At 45.1% G+C, this 20350-nt stretch overlaps 1 protein-coding gene across 2 annotated transcripts in view; it reads left to right on the top strand.

Moving 5' to 3' along the window:
* LOC139403123 (microtubule-associated tumor suppressor 1 homolog) overlaps positions 1–20350 on the top strand; it is a 78432-nt gene that overhangs the window by 10692 nt on the left and 47390 nt on the right. For both annotated transcript variants that reach the window (XM_071146833.1, XM_071146832.1), the window contains exons 2-5: positions 5607–7548; positions 8786–9020; positions 17437–17667; positions 19705–19863. In XM_071146833.1, coding sequence (XP_071002934.1) covers positions 5959–7548; positions 8786–9020; positions 17437–17667; positions 19705–19863 — 2215 coding nt within the window. In that variant the 5' untranslated portion in view covers positions 5607–5958. The remainder of the gene's footprint in view (positions 1–5606; positions 7549–8785; positions 9021–17436; positions 17668–19704; positions 19864–20350) is intronic.

Raw genomic sequence — 20350 nt, 5'->3', positions numbered from 1 at the left:
ACTCAGAATAGCAGAGGGAAGAGTCCCCACAGCACCAGTAATACAACGCAGAACAGCAGAGGGAAGAGTAACTCAACTCAGAACAGCAGAGGGAAGAGTCCCCACAGCACCAGTAATACAACTCAGAACAGCAGAGGGAAGAGTAACTCAACTCAGAACAGCAGAGGGAAGAGTAACTCAACTCAGAACAGCAGAGGGAAGAGTCCCCACAGCACCAGTAATACAACTCAGAATAGCAGAGGGAAGAGTAACTCAACTCAGAACAGCAGAGGGAAGAGTAACTCAACTCAGAATAGCAGAGGGAAGAGTCCCCACAGCACCAGTAATACAACTCAGAACAGCAGAGGGAAGAGTAACTCAACTCAGAACAGCAGAGGGAAGAGTAACTCAACTCAGAACAGCAGAGGGAAGAGTCCCCACAGCACCAGTAATACAACTCAGAATAGCAGAGGGAAGAGTCCCCACAGCACCAGTAACTCAACTCAGAACAGCAGAGGGAAGAGTAACTCAACTCAGAACAGCAGAGGGAAGAGTCCCCACAGCACCAGTAATACAACGCAGAACAGCAGAGGGAAGAGTCCCCACAGCACCAGTAACTCAACTCAGAACAGCAGAGGGAAGAGTCCCCACAGCACCAGTAACACAACTCAGAACAGCAGAGGGAAGAGTCCCCACAGCACCAGTAATACAACTCAGAACAGCAAAGGGAAGCGTCCCCACAGCACCAGTAATACAACTCAGAACAGCAGAGGGAAGAGTAACTCAACTCAGAACAGCAGAGGGAAGAGTCCCCACAGCACCAGTAACACAACTCAGAACAGCAGAGGGAAGAGTCCCCACAGCACCAGTAATACAACTCAGAACAGCAGAGGGAAGAGTCCCCACAGCACCAGTAATACATCGCAGAACAGCAGAGGGAAGAGTAACTCAACTCAGAACAGCAGAGGGAAGAGTCCCCACAGCACCAGTAATACAACGCAGAACAGCAGAGGGAAGAGTCCCCACAGCACCAGTAATACAACTCAGAACAGCAGAGGGAAGAGTCCCCACAGCACCAGTAACACAACTCAGAACAGCAGAGGGAAGAGTAACTCAACTCAGAACAGCAGAGGGAAGAGTCCCCACAGCACCAGTAATACAACGCAGAACAGCAGAGGGAAGAGTCCCCACAGCACCAGTAATACAACGCAGAACAGCAGAGGGAAGAGTCCCCACAGCACCAGTAATACAACTCAGAACAGCAGAGGGAAGAGTCCCCACAGCACCAGTAACACAACTCAGAACAGCAGAGGGAAGAGTCCCCACAGCACCAGTAACACAACTCAGAACAGCAGAGGGAAGAGTCCCCACAGCACCAGTAATACATCGCAGAACAGCAGAGGGAAGAGTAACTCAACTCAGAACAGCAGAGGGAAGAGTCCCCACAGCACCAGTAATACAACTCAGAACAGCAGAGGGAAGAGTCCCCACAGCACCAGTAACACAACTCAGAACAGCAGAGGGAAGAGTAACTCAACTCAGAACAGCAGAGGGAAGAGTAACTCAACTCAGAACAGCAGAGGGAAGAGTCCCCACAGCACCAGTAATACAACTCAGAACAGCAGAGGGAAGAGTAACTCAACTCAGAACAGCAGAGGGAAGAGTCCCCACAGCACCAGTAATACAACTCAGAACAGCAGAGGGAAGAGTAACTCAACTCAGAACAGCAGAGGGAAGAGTCCCCACAGCACCAGTAATACAACGCAGAACAGCAGAGGGAAGAGTCCCCACAGCACCAGTAATACAACGCAGAACAGCAGAGGGAAGAGTCCCCACAGCACCAGTAACACAACTCAGAACAGCAGAGGGAAGAGTAACTCAACTCAGAACAGCAGAGGGAAGAGTAACTCAACTCAGAACAGCAGAGGGAAGAGTCCCCACAGCACCAGTAATACAACTCAGAACAGCAGAGGGAAGAGTAACTCAACTCAGAACAGCAGAGGGAAGAGTCCCCACAGCACCAGTAATACAACTCAGAACAGCAGAGGGAAGAGTCCCCACAGCACCAGTAATACAACTCAGAATAGCAGAGGGAAGAGTCCCCACAGCACCAGTAATACAACGCAGAACAGCAGAGGGAAGAGTAACTCAACTCAGAACAGCAGAGGGAAGAGTAGGGAGCATCATGAAGAACAAGGAACACACCAGGCAGGTCCGAGATACTGTTGTGAAGAAGTTTAAAGCCGGATTTGGATGCAAAAAGATTTCCCAAGCTTTAAACATCCCAAGGAGCACTGTGCAAGCGATAATATTGAAATGGAAGGAGTATCAGACCACTGCAAATCTACCAAAACCTGGCCGTCCCTCTAAACTTTCAGCTCATACAAGGAGAAGACTGATCAGAGATGCAGCCAAGAGGCCCATGATCACTCTGGATGAACTGCAGAGATCTACAGCTGAGGTGGGAGACTCTGTCCATAGGACAACAATCAGTCGTATATTGCACAAATCTGGCCTTTATGGAAGAGTGGCAAGAAGAAAGCCATTTCTTAAAGATATCCATAAAAAGTGTCGTTTAAAGTTTGCCACAAGCCACCTGGGAGACACACCAAACATGTGGAAGAAGGTGCTCTGGTCAGATGAAACCAAAATTGAACTTTTTGGCAACAATGCAAAACGTTATGTTTGGCGTAAAAGCAACACAGCTGAACACACCATCCCCACTGTCAAACATGGTGGTGGCAGCATCATGGTTTGGGCCTGCTTTTCTTCAGCAGGGACAGGGAAGATGGTTAAAATTGATGGGAAGATGGATGGAGCCAAATACAGGACCATTCTGGAAGAAAACCTGATGGAGTCTGCAAAAGACCTGAGACTGGGACGGAGATTTGTCTTCCAACAAGACAATGATCCAAAACATAAAGCAAAATCTACAATGGAATGGTTCAAAAATAAACATATCCAGGTGTTAGAATGGCCAAGTCAAAGTCCAGACCTGAATCCAATCGAGAATCTGTGGAAAGAACTGAAAACTGCTGTTCACAAATGCTCTCCATCCAACCTCACTGAGCTCGAGCTGTTTTGCAAGGAGGAATGGGAAAAAAATTCAGTCTCTCGATGTGCAAAACTGATAGAGACATACCCCAAGCGACTTACAGCTGTAATCGCAGCAAAAGGTGGCGCTACAAAATATTAACTTAAGGGGGCTTAATAATTGTGCACGCCCAATTTTTCAGTTTTTGATTTGTTAAAAAAGTTTGAAATATCCAATAAATGTCGTTCCACTTCATGATTGTGTCCCACTTGTTGTTGATTCTTCACAAAAAAATACAGTTTTATATCTTTATGTTTGAAGCCTGAAATGTGGCAAAAGGTCGCAAAGTTCAAGGGGGCCGAATACTTTCACAAGGCACTGTATATTTTCTAAAACCAAAAATATTGTATTTTCAGCTGTTTTGAAACTGGTGTACAGAAGTAAAAGACTAAATTTAAATCCGGGAAGCATAGACAGCGCACATAGAACACGTCTACCGCTTCTTAAACTTTGATGCGAATGACCAATCTATAAATTGCATTTCTATGTGAATTTGACCAGGCTGCCTAAACAGTTTTACCTATTGCAGCTTTAAGAACTACTTATCACGACATGACAACCTGACAAGTATTGGGTTGGTTGATGATTTTTGAGTGTACAATAGGTTGTTGTTGGAGTGAATAGGAGTTTTATCGAGAACACGCTAGGTAAGGCAGTACTATCGGTTACTCTCACTGTTGTCTAGGTGTAGTAGTGAGCTCATAGTCTATGGGCTTTCTATTGTCACTGGGCCATTCATTGGTGAAGCACTGTCCTGGATATGAAAATTAAACTGATCCTTATTATAGCCCCTCACTTTCTCACTCTGACCCAGATTAACACACACACACTGACAGGCAGGTGGGAGTCTTTGAGCCTGTATACCACAAGCTATCTATCTTAGTTTGTGGATATGGAGCTGCAGATTGTTCCTCGTTTAGACCAAGGTCTCGCATCGTGTTCCCAGAGGACTGCTAGGTAAATGGAGGTTCCTCTCTCTCTCTCTCTCTCTCTCTCTCTCTCTCTCTCTCTCTGGATCTTTCCCTCTCAGGAACCCGCTGCATATCTGTTGTTTACTTGGAAAAAGCAAAGTGACTCCATCTGGTGTTTTCAGTGTCTCAGCAAGCGAACACTTTCCCCTTCATCGTTATCATGTGCACAAGACCTGGGGTGTGTTCATTCAACAAGCGTTTCTTATTGGACTAGTTCAGGCCGCCCTGACATGTTTCAGTCCACCTTCTGATGTTTGGTGCTGATCTTTTCTGTTTCTCCACTTAGTTCAGTTTAGTCTCTGCATTCACCCTCGTACTGTAGAGTTGTGGGCCTCTGGCTCGTCCCAAACAGCACTATAGCAGTTTTCCCCAACTCCAGTCCTCCAGTACCCTAAACAGCACACATTTGTGTTGTAGTCCCCCAGACAAACTCACCTGATTCAACTCATTTTGAGGGCTGGATGATTAGTCGACAAGTTGAATCAGATGTGGTTGGACGGTGCTACAGCAGAAATGTGTGCTGTTGAGAGGACTGGAGTAGGGAAACACTCCCCTACACCACTACCTTTGACCAGAGCCCTATGGGGCCTGCTCAAAAGTAGTGCACTAAAAGGGGAATAGGGTGCCATTGGAATGCACTCTACTGTAGGTCTATGGCCTTTCTAACATTGCTTAAACTTCCACAGAGCTATTGTTTGTAGATTTTCAATACTACAGAGACCAACTTGTCTTTATTTACCCTTGGTTATGAGTATCAAAGCCAGTTTCATTAATTACGAACAACATTTCATCTTAAGATGGTTGACCTCATTGGTTTAAATGGCAACAGATTCTTAACGCCATATTAATGACTTTTAGTGGAAACTAGGACGGATTTCTGCGTATTGTAATGCCACCTACTGTATGAACGGCAGGGTATCAGTTGTTTGAAAATCCTTCCAAGAGAAAAAGTTTTTGAATTTGGGATTCAAGCATTACATGAGTTTCCACATCATAACTAATTAGGTTATGTTGGTACACTGTGTGCTTTTGTTGAAATGTTTTGTGTTGTGGTGTAATATCCAGTTTAATCACTTCCTGTGGTTGACCAACAGAGGGCAGCAGAGGTCTCGCTGTCTCTGTCTTTCTGTCTGTTTCTCTGTCTTTCTGTCTCTGTTTCTCTGTCTTTCTGTCTGTTTCTCTGTCTTTCTGTCTGTTTCTCTGTCTGTCTGTCTGTTTCTCTGTCTCTGTTTCTCTGTCTTTCTGTCTGTTTCTCTGTCTTTCTGTCTCTGTTCCTCTGTCTTTCTGTCTGTTTATCTGTCTTTGGCTGTTTCTCTGTCTTTCTGTCTCTGTTTCTCTGTCTTTCTGTCTGTTTCTCTGTCTTTCTGTCTGTTTCTCTGTCTTTCTGTCTCTGTTTCTCTGTCTTTCTGTCTGTTTCTCTGTCTTTCTGTCTGTTTCTCGGTCTTTCTGTCTCTGTTTTATGATACTGTTGTGTTAATATCGTAGACACTGTCAAATAAAGTTTTTTCAACATAATAACTGTGATATTGATGCCTGTGTTTCCTTGTCGTTGTGTTTTCCAGAGGTTTTCAGAGGAGGAGCTCTGAAGAGTATGGACTCCACTCCAGTGACTGAACTAAAGGGTCAGTTGAAGGGGCCTTAGAATGGGACCACTCCTCACTTCCTCACTTGTCCAAAAGTGCACTTCAATATCTACCTCTCAGTGACTCCTAGGCCTATAGGGACTGCTGACTACTTATCACTGGTATTGCGCTGATCTGTGTCAGCTTTAATCAATGAAACACCTTGCTCAGTAGACGTCTGCCTACATAGGTAAACAGTTGTAAGCATGGAGTTCTCCGTGGTTTGACTTTGTTTTGAGGTCTTTAGCAGTTAGCGACATCAGCTTTCCCCACGCACTCCCGGAGACCAGAGATGAGTGTGTCTCAGCCCGGGGAACGCGTCCCCGTCGGGGGCATGAATGGCTCCGGAATGAGGCTCCCCCTCCTCTGCACCGGCGACAAAAATGGCAATGCTTTCCCTGTCTCCTCTTCATCCTCCTCTTCCTCCCCAGACTCCCTGCAGAGTCTGAGCAGCCTGGACGTCGACATGGAATGCGTTATGTCGACCCAAATCAAAATGGCCGCTGTCTCACCCGCTGCGGAACTGCCTCAGACTGAGTTCTCTGAATCCAACGACAACTCGGTGTCCGTCTACCTGGACGCTGATGAGGACTCCTGGAACGACAACCTGACCCTCGCTATGAGCATTGCTGGGATACGGGAGCATAGAAACGGTAGCCAAGGCGATCTCCATGACAACGTTAACAGTGTGGCGAGCAACAGCGGTGGGAGAAGGGACTCTTCCCCGGACTCGGCGGCCACGGAGATCCCAGGTGACGAGGATGATGAGGAAGGGTTTTTCCTGTCGGTGAGCTCGGACATGGTGATGAGGAGAATCAGCCTGATCGACTCGGAGCGGCTCCCCAGCAGCGGGGTGTCCATCCTGGAGGACTCGGACACGGCCTCCCCCTCCACCACGGCTCCCATCCAGGCTCCACTCTCCGCCCCATTGCCTGACCTCTGTAAGGGCCTTGAGGGGAGGAAGAGTCCTCATGCTGGGTCCATCACCATGGAACTCCAGAACCTCCAGACCGGGGCTAGCAGCTCACCGGGTCTGCCCGATATAGAGTCACTTCAGGTGGGGGTGGATCTGCCCGAGGAGGCCTGCACTCTGGATTTTCTCCCCATGGTGGAGGCAGCGGACACCGAGCCTATTGTGGCACTAGAGGTTCTTCTCAGTGAGACTATAGTGTCTCCAGATTCTGAAGGCTTCACTGTAGTCTCCCAGACCTCCACCTCAGTACAAGTCTCCAAGGGTGTGGATTTGGCAGTGTCCCCCTTTACCGTTCCCCAGTCTCCAAACAAAGGGTCCAAAGGTGCGAGCCCCGCCTTCCGCAAGACCAAGGAACACCCGTGTGCAACTCGGGTCAAACCGAACGCCGCCATCGCCAAGACAGCGGTCACCACGACATCCAAACCTGGTAGGACCGACGTCAAGAGGTTCCCCAAACCCGACCTGAAGAACGTCAAGTCTAAGGTCATGTCCAGGCCCGCCTCTACAACCAGAACAGCCAATCAGACGCAAGGAAAAACTGCTCCGGCCAATGAAAAGAAAGCCCCAGACGGAGTCAAAAGGCAAAGGTCGTCTTTGGGTCAAACTAAAGTAGCTTCGCTGAAGCCGAGCCCCAAACCCAGACCCAATCAAAACACAGAGCCCAGAGTCTCTAACCAATCTGAGAAGAGGAGGAAGGGCACTTTAGTCAATGGCATTCGCTCCACCTCCAGCAGCTCTCTGGGTTCAGAGTTGGCTGTGGATGGGCACCGTTGGACGCCTGGGGAGGGTCTCCTAAATGGAGAAGAGGGTACTACAGGAGTGTGCACTACAGGAGTGTGCACTACAGATGACACTACAGAGGGAGCAGGGGGTGAGACACCTGTAGAACAAAGGAGAAGAAATGGCACAGTAAGTAGCCCACTGTGTGTGTGTGGGGGGGGGTGTTTGTTCTATTACGGCCCTGTTTAAATAGTTTGGTCAAATCTTTCCTTCGTTCCTCCCTCTCTTCCTTGAAAGAATCACTGATCTGCATTTCACATGATATAACCAATACACACCAGACTGCCCTCACCCAATTCAACTTGTCCAGATCAGTGACTTCCTCAAGATGTATTTTTAGGATCCACAACAGGGGCTGTTAGTGAACTGACTGAGATTTCCAGTCACCAGGAACATACTGTACTTTATCAGGATGATATGACGCATGTATAGAACAAGCCCTAGGCTGGTTTCATCTCTAAACGGTGGGAGCAGTGGTTTTAGGTGAGGGAGTGGCAGTGGTTTGTTGTTGGTATTTTGCCTTTAAATCCATTGACAGGTTTCAACTCTTCCTGTGTTTGAGTGGCGTGATTGAGTAGTTCCTCAGGCAAGTCTGGCTGCGAGCATGTCATCACATGATTTAACTATGTTGTTAGTCAGGCTTAAGTAATCCATGGCTAAAGGAGGGCTTTGGGTTTAAATGTCAACTGTATCATTCACTGCAGTATGATGTTGAACATTGAACCCCAATCAGTGTTGGGGTTCTGTTGAATGACAGCATGAGTCAAATCATTTTTTGTGTGGAATGTCTTGACATCTGCGGGTGTGTGTGACACGTCGGTTGTTGAATGTTCCGCCACATTCTATTCTCAGTTTGAAACAGTCCTCAGAACAGATTTGTTTCTCAGACACTTCTCATATGAAGGCAAAAGCCATTTGTCAAACTGTTCTGAATAGCGTAAGAATAGTCCGAACATTTATAGTAGTCAAGTCTTTTCTTTGAAAACTCGCCTGCAAACTCACTCCATATGTGCCCTGTGTTTACAGAAAGAGGGGAGGAAAGAGGGGGAGGAAAGAGGGGGAGGGAATAAAGAGGGAGGGAATAAAGAGGGAGAGAAACTGGTCCCTGCAGTGAATCCCAGAGGGAATGTAGTACAATAGCAACTTTTTTACCTCAGAGTTCCAGCCTACTCCTATTTCCTCTCTCTCTCTCTCTCTCTCTCTCTCTCTCTCCTCCCCCTCCTTCTCACTCCTCCTGCCTGTGTGCTTCTACTTCCACATTTCTGCCTACGACTCTGGAATGGCCAACACCATGGTCTCGGTGCGCAGCTCCGAGCTGGGCCCCATGGGCTGGGACGCGGTAACTAAACGACAGCTCTTTCTGCAGAAGGTCTCCTCCAAGCTGGGGCCCTCGTCGGTCAGACAGCTGCCCCAGGTCAAGGGCAGGGGGGCCGGGGGAGCGAGCAACACCGGGGGACCCTCCCTGTCTCCCACCTCTCCAGCTCCAGTAGGAGGGAGTTTTGGCTCCAGGCTGCCCCCTCCCGCTCCTCCTACGACGGGGAAGGACGGCCAGACCACTGGGAGTGTGTCTCCACCGAGAGGACGACCAAGTCAGACAGCTGGTGACTACACACACACACACACACACACATCTTTCTGTGTGTCAGCAACTTGATAAAGTGTATAAATGACAAAGTGTAGAAAAGACATTGCTGTGTGTGTAGAGACTTGAAACTGTGTGTGTGTGTGTGAGCGTGTGTGAGTGAATGTGTGTGAGTGAGGTGTAGTGGAATGTGAAAGGCATTCTCAGCTCTGCAGTGTCAGCCTGCTCATTTCCTGCTGCTGCTGCAGAGATGAGGGCACTTAAACACACACTCTGGTTTGGGTAAACAAGACACACACTCGTACGCATCACACAAACGCACGCTCCATAAACACACACACACACACACACACACACACACACACACACACACACACACACACACACACACACACACACACACACACACACACACACACACACACACACACACACTCAATCAATCAATCAATCAATCAATCAATCAATACAGATCAGAACAAGACAATCAGACAGAAACAAACACATGGAGCAACAGAGAGATTGTGTGTGTGGACGTGTTTAACCAGAAGTTCCCACAAGAATAGTAAACAAACAAAAATTTAACTAACTGCGGATATTTTGTTGGTCCCCACAAGGTCAAATGCTATTTCTATGGGGTTTAGGTTAGAATTAGTGTTAGAATTAGAGGTTGACTGATTAATCGGCATGGCTGATTTCAAGGTTTCATAACAATCGGTAATTGTCATTTTTGGATGCCGATTACTGCATATTTAGTTAAAAGAAATTAATGTTAGCAGGCAATATTAACTAGGGAAATTGACACTTCTCTTGCGTTCTGTGCAAGCAGAGTCAGGGTATATGCAGCAGTTTGGACCGCCTGGCTCGTTGCCAACTGTGTGAAGACCATTTATTCCTAACAAAGACCATCATTAATTTGCCAGAATTGTACATAATTAGGACATAACATTGAAGGTTGTACAATGTAAAAGCAATATTTAGACTTAGGGATGCCACCCGTTAGATAAAATACGGAACGGTCCCGTATTTCACTGAAAGAATAAACATTTTGTTTTCGAAATGATAGTTTCCGGATTTGACCATATTAATGACCAAAGGCTCGTATTTCTGTGTGTTATGTTATAGTTAAGTCTATGATTTGATAGAGCAGTCTGACTGAGCGATGGTAGGCAGCAGCAGGCTCGTAAGCGTTCATTCAAACAGCACTTTCCTGCGTTTGCCAGCAGCTCTTAGCAATGCTTGACGCACAGCGCTGTTTATGACTTCAAGCCTATCAACTCCTGAGATTAGGCTGGCAATACTAAAGTGCCTATAAGAACATCCAATAGTCAAAGGTATATGAAATACATATGGTATAGAGAGAGAGAGTCCTATAATTACTATAATAACTACAACCTAAAACTTCTTAAATGGGAATATTGAAGACTCATGTTAAAAGGAACCACCAGCTTTCATATGTTCTCATGTTCTGACCAAGGAACTTAATTTTTTTTTACATGGCACATATTGCACTTTTACTTTCTTCTCCAACACTGTTTTTGCATTATTTAAACCAAATTGAACATGTTTCATTATTTATTTGAGACTTATTTATGCATATTACAAATATATATAATTTGTCCGATTTTAATCGGTATCGGCTTTTTTGGTCCTCCAATAATCGGTATCGGCGTTGAAAAATCATAATCGGTCAACCTCTGGTTAGAATTAAGTTTAGGGTTAGGAGCTATGGTTAGTTTTAGGGTTAGAAGCTAGTGTTAGGTTTAGGGTTAAGGTACGGGTTAGGGGTTAAGGAAAATAGGATTTTGAATGGGACTGAATTGTATGTCCCCCACAAGGTTAGCTGTGCAAGAGTGTGTGTGTCGATCTCCAGACTGTGTGTTTCTGCTTGGGTCTGTCTCAGTTCTGCGCAGAGTTACATAAGATAACTCTCTCTCTCTCTATTTTCATCTCACTCTCTCTCTCATCATGTTCCCTCACCACATGTAACCGACTGCATCTTTTAAAAGCCCTTTAAAATGGGAGACTGACTGACTGTGTGCTGTGCTTGTGACCATGCGTGTCTGCGGTCTAATTTTACTCTAACTTCCCTCTGTGTCCTCTCAGAGGAAGTCGAAAAGCATATGCAACCCTCTCGCTCTCTCCTTCTTCCTTCTTTCGGGTCCTCTCTTCCTTCTGCCAGAGGGGTTGGATCCAATGTTTGATTCTCTCAGTCCCCATACACACAAAAGGCTTTTCTTGTGTGGGGAAATTGAGACTACTGTTAGCGTGACGTGGGTCATTGGGAGTAAGTCCCAAATGCCACCCTATTCCCTATATAGTGCACTGCTTTTGACAAAAGCCATATGAGCCCTGGTAAAAAGTAGTCCACTACATAGGGAATAGGGTGTATTTTGGGACGTAGTCTTTGATACGCGAGACATCAACATGTTGTCTTCCATCTAGTCTTCAGACGTAGAAAAAGTACGCCTTTCCTACGCACTTCTCAGTGTTTGGTAATCAGACGTAGAAAATGTACGCCTTTCCTACGCACTTCTCAGTGTTTGGTAATCAGATGTAGAAAAAGTACGCCTTTCCTACACACTTCTCAGTGTTTGGTAATCAGACGTAGAAAATGTACGCCTTTCCTACGCACTTCTCAGTGTTTGGTAATCAGACGTAGAAAATGTACGCCTTTCCTACCACTTCTCAGTGTTTGGTAATCAGACGTAGAAAATGTACGCCTTTCCTACGCACTTCTCAGTGTTTGGTAATCAGACGTAGAACATGTACGCCTTTCCTACGCACTTCTCAGTGTTTGGTAATCAAACGTAGAAAATGTACGCCTTTCCTACGCACTTCTCAGTGTTTGGTAATCAGACATATCTTATTCAGTCACGTAAAGCACTCTGCATGTTCATTCAATGGGTTTTCAGTACATGTGTCTTAAGCCATCCCTTTAAATACGCTGTATCTTTGATTTAGAATTCTGTTGACCGACTCACTAGAATATATGGAGAGAACAGGTTCAGAATATTAGGAATCAATGAAAGAAAGCCATCTAAATTAATGCATTTTCATCTCTGTTTTACATTTTAGTCATCAGCAGACGCTTTTATCCAGAGTGACTTACAGGAGCAATTAGGGTTACGTGTCTTGCTCAATGGCACATTGGCGGATTTTTCATGTAGTTGGGACGGGGATTCGAACCAGCGACATTTCGGTTAATGGCCCAACGCTCTTAATCCCTGGGCTACCTGCCACCCTGTTTTAGCACCAATTGACAGGTTTAAAAATAGTCTGATTTTGTCAGGTATTTAGGGTTAAGAAAGTATTTGAGTCATAAAACAGGTTTGGAGAGCCTTTAATCAAAAATACTGTGGTTTGATTCATCCTGAAAATTGCCACCTTCAGTTTGTCAACCCATGGTAATGTTGCAAGATTAGTGTTCATTCAATTATAACAGGGAGAATAATGTACAATAGTAGGCTATACCCTCACCTATTGCCTGCACTAACCATCAGGTTGTAACTGTTACGGCTTGGGCTGCACTCCGCTCCATAACAGTTTAGTTAGCCTACGTGTAAAAACAAATTAGATCAACTGATACTAATGATCCTCAGCAACCATACGGACGAGACAGTGTTTACAGAGGAGGAAAAGGAATGTAAAGGCAACAATGGAATGATAATATAGGCTATACCACCTGAAGGGAACTAACAGTACATTGGCGGTTGAATATGTGTGGTTATTAGTCCTACTGATGGTTGATACTGATAGTGGATAATATTTAACATGAAAGTCTAGGTGGCCTATAATTAAGACATTCGAGAGTAACCATCCCTCAAAGTTAATTAATTTAATTAATTAAAATACGGAATAATGCCAAAGCATTTCATAAACTTTACTGTGGGAAAGTTGATTTGTTGATAATGCTTCAGGTTGCTGCCAAATGACTGGTTTAACGTTTGTCTCCAGTGACTATAATGTAAAATGGATCTAAAACAAGTCTATTTACAATCCCCTGATCCAAACGGATGACTCATTTACCTAGCTCTTATCGATAGCTCTTATCAAGTTGTAAATGACAATGTATGGAGAATGGTGTTATTTCTGTCTGACAAAATAAATTAGTATTTTTCCACTTGAAACGGGTAGGTAGACATTCATGGTTTCCTTGCAGGTAAAGATGGTCAAATTATGAGGGAATTAAGTCAAGGTCAGAATACAGCATATCTGTAGACACATCTCCTCCACACCTTCAGTCATTATGAGGGAATTAAGTCAAGGTCAGAATACATCATATCTGTAGACACATCTCCTCCACACCTTCATTCATTATGCCTCCTCCACAGCTTCATTCATTCAAGCTCCAGACCCAATGAATAGCAGGTGAATAGAATGTTATTCTCATGCTTAGGTTTAAGGTCAATATATACATGGAGAGAAAAGTGCATAAAAAAAAGGAATTGCGTTCCATTTACACACGCTTAACCCGGGTCGGGATTCCCCCACAATAGCCTGTCTGTCATTTAACTATTTGTTTCCATAACCGCTAGGCTGCAGTGTGTGATATGGGACAGTTGGGATTCGGGGGCGGATTGGATCTGAGGGTGTGTGTGTGTGTGTGGAAGAATGAATCTATCAGAAAACCAGATCTGCGTCTTGTCAGAAAAGGTCAAATTCTGAGCGGACAATAAGTTTCCTTGTTTCTGAAAAACGGTGGCAAATTTGACCCCGAACTCTGGCCATGTTGAAAAGGCGTCTTTGAGAAGCACATTCAGAGAAACCTTCTCCACCCAAATAAGAGTTCAAAGGCTGTCTGTTACTCATTCACCATCATTTGTTTCAAATCCAATCAAATGTTATTGGTCACATATACGTGTTAAGCAGATGTTATTGCGGGTGTAGCGAAATGCTTGTGTCTGCTCCGACAGTGCAGTAATATCTAACAAGTAATATCTAACAAGTAATATCTAACAAGTAATATCTAACAAGTAATATCTAACAAGTAATATCTAACAAATAATATCTAACAAGTAATATCTAACAAGTAATATCTAACAAGTAATATCTAACAAGTAATATCTAACAAGTAATATCTAACAAGTAATATCTAACAAATAATATCTAACAAGTAATATCTAACAAGTAATATCTAACAAGTAATATCTAACAATTTCGCAACAATACACAAAACTAAGTAAAGGAATGGAAATAAGAATATATCAGCAATGTCAGAGCAGCATAGACTAAAATACAGTATATATACAGTGTATATACATATGAGATGAGTAATACCAAATATGTAAACATTATTAAAGTAACTAGTGTTCCATTTATGGCCAGTGATTTCAAGTCTATGTATTTAGGCAGCAGCCTCTAATGTGCTAGTGATGGCTATTTAACAGTCTGATGACCTTGAGATAGAAGCTGTTTTTCAGTCTCTCAGTCCCAGCTTTGATGCACCTGTACTGACCTCGCCTTCTGGATGATAACGGGGTGAACAGGCAGTGGCTCGGGTGGTTGTTGTCCTTGATGATCTTTTTGTCCTTCCTATGGCATCAGGTGCTGTAGTTGTCCTGGAGGGCAGGTAGTGAGCCCCCGGTGATGCGTTGGGCAGACCGCACCACCCCCTGGAGTGCCCTGTGATTGCGGGCGGTGCAGTTCAAATCAAACTTTATTTGTCACATGCGGCGAATACAAGTGGAGAACTTACCGTGAAATGCTTCCTTACAAGCCCTTAACCAACAGTGCAGTTCAAGAGGAGTGAAGAAAATATTTACCAAATAAACTAAAGTAAAAAGTAGAAAAAAGTACAAATTAAAATAACACAATGTTGCCCTACACCACACTGTCTGTGTGGGTGGACCATTTCAGTTTGTCAGTGATGAGTACGCCCAGGAACTTTAATCTTTCCACCTTCTCCACTGCGGTCCAGTCGATGTGGATATGAGGGTGCTCCCTCTGCTGTTTCCTGAAGTCCACGATCATCTCCTTTGTTTTGTTGACGTTGAGTGAGAGGTTATTTTCCTGGCACCACAGTCCCAGAGCCCTCACCGGTCTCGTCGTTGTTGGTAATCAAGCCCACTACTGTTGTGTCGTCTCCAAACTTGATGATTGCGTAGGAGGCATGCTTTGGCCTAATGTCTTATGTGGTTACTGAGGCAACATGCTTGTGCTTGTGTTCATTTTTTACCTTGTTGTAAACACTCACCGCAAGGTGAACACACAACTCCTAATGTTGCCTAGGTAACATAAACATGTATACGTGTATCTTCTTAAGACATTCAGGCAACCAACACACAACTAGCTATAAGTTCTCAATTATACACGGAGTATACAAAACATTAGGCTCTTTCCATGACAGACTGACCAGGTGAATCCAGGTGAAAGCTATGATCCCTTATTGATGTCACTTGTTAAATCTACTTCAATCAGTGTAGATGAAAAAGGATTTTAAAGCCTTGAAACATGGATTGTGTATGTGTGCCATTCAGAGGGTGAATGGGCAAGACAAAATATTTAAGTGCCTTCGAATGGGGTATGGTAGTAGGTGCCAGACGCACCGGTTTGTGTCAAGAACTGCAGCGCTGCTGGGTTTTTCACGCTCTAAAGTTTTCTCGTATGTACCAAGAATGGTCCACCATCCAAAGGACATCCAGCCAACTTGACACAACTGTGGAACGCTTAGGAGTCAACATGGGCCAGCATCTCTGTGGAACGCTTTCAACACCTTGTAATGTAGAGGACGAATCGAGGCTGTTCTGAGGGCAAAGGGGAGGGGTGCAACTCTATATTAGGAAGGTGTTCCTAGTGTTTGGTATACTGAGTGTATAATACAGTATGTATTTGCTGTCAAAGGGCTATTTTGGTGGTACTGCAGTAACTAAAACTGTACACAGGAGGTCTATTCAGTCATGTTACTGTACTATCCAACAGCTTGAGCTAGACATTTCCTGTACACACAGATCCAGGACCAGCTTGCCCTTCTCCAGTCCTAACCCTGACCATCATGATGGAAAACGTCAAACTGACCGCACAGTAGATCATTGTTATCCTACTACTAATCTCTACACAGCAATGCTCTTCCTCTCTTTCCTGTCTCTGATGAGCAAAGCCGATGGTGACGAAACCCACAGGTCCACTCAGGGCGTTGTCCTGGATACACATGTACACATCCTTGAGTTTTGACACACACAAACAACGTCTCTGCTATTGTCTCTCTCACACTGTCTCTGTCTCTCTCGCTCTCTCTCACACACCACACACCACACACCACACACACACACACACACACACACACATAAACACACACACACAAACACACAGGGCAGTGGTGTGAAAAGGGAAGAGCCGTAGGGCCTTGGGGAGGTGTTCCTACTGATAGTGAAGCATGTTTGATTATGTACTGGAAAACATCTAAAGGAAAAGAGGAGGGAGGAGGAGGTGTTGTTAGTTCCCACCAAGCCCTCCCCTAAGCTGGAGAACAGCCCAGGGGTTACCAGACGGGTCAAGGTAAACTACAGTATTTGGCTCCGTGGGTCATGGACAGACATTGTACCAGACATTGGTCAAATTAATATGTCAAAAAGTATTTGCGTTGTGCGTGTGATTCATCTTGTGTGGGCGCTAAATCCAAACGCAGCTCAAGTATCTGGAATAGCCTGTAAGATCCAGGGTCCTGTTCAATATCAGCTAGTAGAAACTATTTCAAACAGAGTGAAACAGGAACGTACTTCATTAACTTGTACCGTAAGACTAAGAATTTAACCTTAACTAGTCACGTTGCCAAATGTGTTGTTACGTTGTGGCCCACTGAACATGACCCAGGTCTGAGGTGTAAGACTAGCCATGTATCCAGATAGTTCATATCATGTTATTATACAGTGCTGCTAGCGTCACCGCAGTTTATTATGTTCAGGAGACGCGGCCCAGTCACTACATGGTGCTCTGTTACAGTATTCAGCAACACTACAGGAACACTATAGGAACATAACCCCTCCCTCTGTGAAAGACCAATCCCTGTTCAATTTCATAACCTTTGACTAGAGGTCACAAACCTCATTCACTTCACACTGGAGCCAAATCTCTGCACCCTAACGTGTGTGTGTGTGAGAGAGAGAGAGCTTGTCTAAAACTTGCTGATATGTCTGTATATATCCATCAATGTCACCCTACAGTATGTCCACGTACTTTGTGCTGATATGGGCACTTCTCTATATGTCTCTCTGTATGTACTCAGTGCCAGAGGGGGTTCTCTCTCACTCCCTGTCTCTCTCCTATTCATCCTTCCTCTGCTAGCTCAGCTGTGTCACTAGATAAATAAATGTTAGAATTTTCAGTGTACTGACATATTGATATTATGGACATTGATTCATACTGATACAGACGTGAATACTTCTCCCAATACCTGAATCTGATGAACCCTGTTGGTCCTTTCCTACATTTCCCAGGTATCCCCAAGCCACGTGTCACAGACAGACCCTCTGGATTGCCTGGGCCTACTGTGGTGACCTCTAACCCAAAGCCATCCGTCAACCAGGGGTTAGGTGCTGCTCGCCCTTCGGCTGCTGCCGCCGCCGTGTCCAAACTGCCCGTGAAGAACCTACCCACAAGCCTTAGCTCCTCTTCTCTGGGCAGCGCCGCCAGCGAGAGTAACGGATCTTCAGCAGCCCCCAGCAAACGTGAGACTGAGTGTGTGTGTGAGACTGAGTGTGTGTGAGACTGTGTGAGATGTGTGTGCGTATTGAGTTATTCTTCCTACATTGCGGCACCACAGAAGGTCTTCACACAACACACTCAGTGTGCAAGCAGTGGTTTTCATTGGTGTGGTCTTCCTGTGCTGGTGATTCACATCCTCCTCTTGCCACTAGCTCACACACACACACACTCTCTCGCTCTCGACAATTCCATGAGTCTCCCCTGCCATTTGACTCTGAAGAGAATGTCCATGTGAATCTGGCCCCTCATTGCAGTGGCATTCCTGCTTTCTCTATCGAGGTCAGAGTTCACATCTGCCCAGGCTCTGTGTGTGTGTGATCTGAGAGGCGGACAGGGTACTCTCCTGACCCACATATCCAGGGGGCTTTGTCTGGACGGCATCATAAACCTCTGGATTACATCTGGTCCTCCTCTCTATCTACTGTAGCTGCTGGAGAGGTGGAGGTGGAGGAGGGTGGTGGTTGTGTGTTGAGGACGATGGAGGTGTGAGTGGAGAAGGGTGAGGACTGACTCTTACTCACACACATTTATTTAACTCATTTCAGGGAGTAAATGTTAGTTTCCAGAAAGTCTACATGCTTATTGTACAGACCTGCTGTAGTCTGCTGTCAGGACTGATTTAATGTCCCTAGAGGTGATAATCAGCTCCCCCACAGTGTTGGCTTGCTACACTGAACCACTCAACACTGGATAATGTATAGTTGCCGTGTCTCAGTTTATCAGGAAATCTATATTGAAATGAACACACAACATGTTGAACGTGTAGAGTTGAGTTTGAGAGTGAGGTTTTTATTACTATCTAATAGTTTCATGTGATAGCCCAGTATTCTATTGGTTTAATGTGATACGTCTGAACAATACTATCAACAGCATCACATGACCTCCCTGTGTGACTTGGTCTAAATGGGGATAGGGGGTCAATGGTTGTCTTTGTTCACTACAGTACAGCCACCACTCTGTTGAAGAGAAAGAAGAGGGGGGTGGGGAGGAGGGGAAAGGGGGATGTTCAAGAGAGATGAAGACATGGATGAGACCTGCTGTAGGAATTCCTTTAGTGACAGAACAGTAGAGAAAAAAGAAACACCTTCCTTCCTTCTCGCTCTTCTCGCTCTTCTCGCTCTCCTCTCTATCGCTCTCATGCACTCTCTCACTCTTCTCACACTCGCTCTCTCTCCACACTTTCACACGCTCTCTCTCTCTCGCTCTCACACTCACACTGCAATGACTCAGCGCCGAAGGTAGAAGACCTATGGCTACTGTTGGATGAGCAGGTTGTCATGGTGATCGGATGACGACCAAGATACTGTTGCTATGGCGATGCGCCGCCTCTGTTTACAGAGGAACTAATCACACACACACAGTGATCACGCAAATCAATCTACCATTGTGCCTTAACCACATCAACATACTGGTTTCCGATGCTCTAATTGTGTTGCAGACGGCTGTCTCTAATGCAGATGATGTTGTTTATGCAGCGTTTTGAGACATTTGTAATCAGTAGTCTGATGATTGTAATCATGTAGATCATTAGGACCAGAGATTATTCCCCTTTTTGGTAGGTAATCGGCGTTATGTGCGTTTAGCTTAATGAGGGGAATTATGCCATGTAAACAGCGTTTTTTTTTCTTTCTTACGTTTGGGCTGTGAGAGGTTCGCTATCTGCCCACACAGACTTATTCACAACGGAGACCATTGCAGTTTTGATACAGTAGAACTATCATCTATCAGTATTGACGTATGGAACGCCGTTTGGGTCTTTCCGTGTCTAAAAAGATACCCGTCAAATAACACTGTTCTATCATAGAATGTTGTGTGTGCTGGAGTTACACGTGCGAGCCAATCATCTTTCACTATTGAACAACTCAAACTAAACCCAATGTAGTTGAGTGAGGTTTGAATGAGTTTCAGTCTATTTCCAAGTGGTTAATAGACTATATTTGTATTAGTTAATTCTTAATTATAGTATTTACTGTCATCATCCCTGTCTTTCTCTGTCCTAGTCCCAGGTCCAGTGGTGGGGGGCTGTAAGCCAGATGAGAGGCCCAGCCAGCCTACAGCTCCAGTGGGAACCCAGGGGTCGATTAAGGCCCCCACCACTACCAGGCCACTGGGGTTCCGAACCAGAGCCCCCTCACTACCAGGGAGAAGCACTGCAACAGGTGAACACACACACACACAATACTTTCACATATCCTTGCTGTATGCTTACTTTCACTCACTAACCTTTTGATTTTGAAACCGATCCCTTTAAGTCTGATGGTCTAAGCATAGTTAGCATTTTAACAGACGTGTCTAAACATGCTCACCACCACTAGCCAGTTTCACTAATGAGTCAGTTTCCCTCTCTGTGATGTGTTTCTCTGATCAGGATCAGATGGACTAGTTTCATTTCACCCAGATGGTGATGTCTCCTCTGGTGCTTTTGATTTGCACACCACACCCTCTCCTTGACTTGAATATCTTTTAGCTAAAACATGGACATATTTGTGTTGAAATGGGTTGGTTTCTCCTGATTAGACCCAATGTGTTGTTCCAACAGAACCACATAGATTGGAATATTACCTAACCAGGATTGTATTACCAACCAACCTCAGTCCCTGTGTGTGTCAATGATTACGCAACGGGTGGGTCTAATCCTGAATGATG

The sequence above is a fragment of the Oncorhynchus clarkii genome, unplaced genomic scaffold, assembly GCF_045791955.1.
Source record: "Oncorhynchus clarkii lewisi isolate Uvic-CL-2024 unplaced genomic scaffold, UVic_Ocla_1.0 unplaced_contig_6757_pilon_pilon, whole genome shotgun sequence".
NCBI classification, from domain to species: Eukaryota; Metazoa; Chordata; class Actinopteri; order Salmoniformes; family Salmonidae; genus Oncorhynchus; species Oncorhynchus clarkii.
The sequence above is the reverse complement of the archived record's forward strand: the minus strand, read 5'-3'. Positions and strand labels throughout refer to the sequence as shown.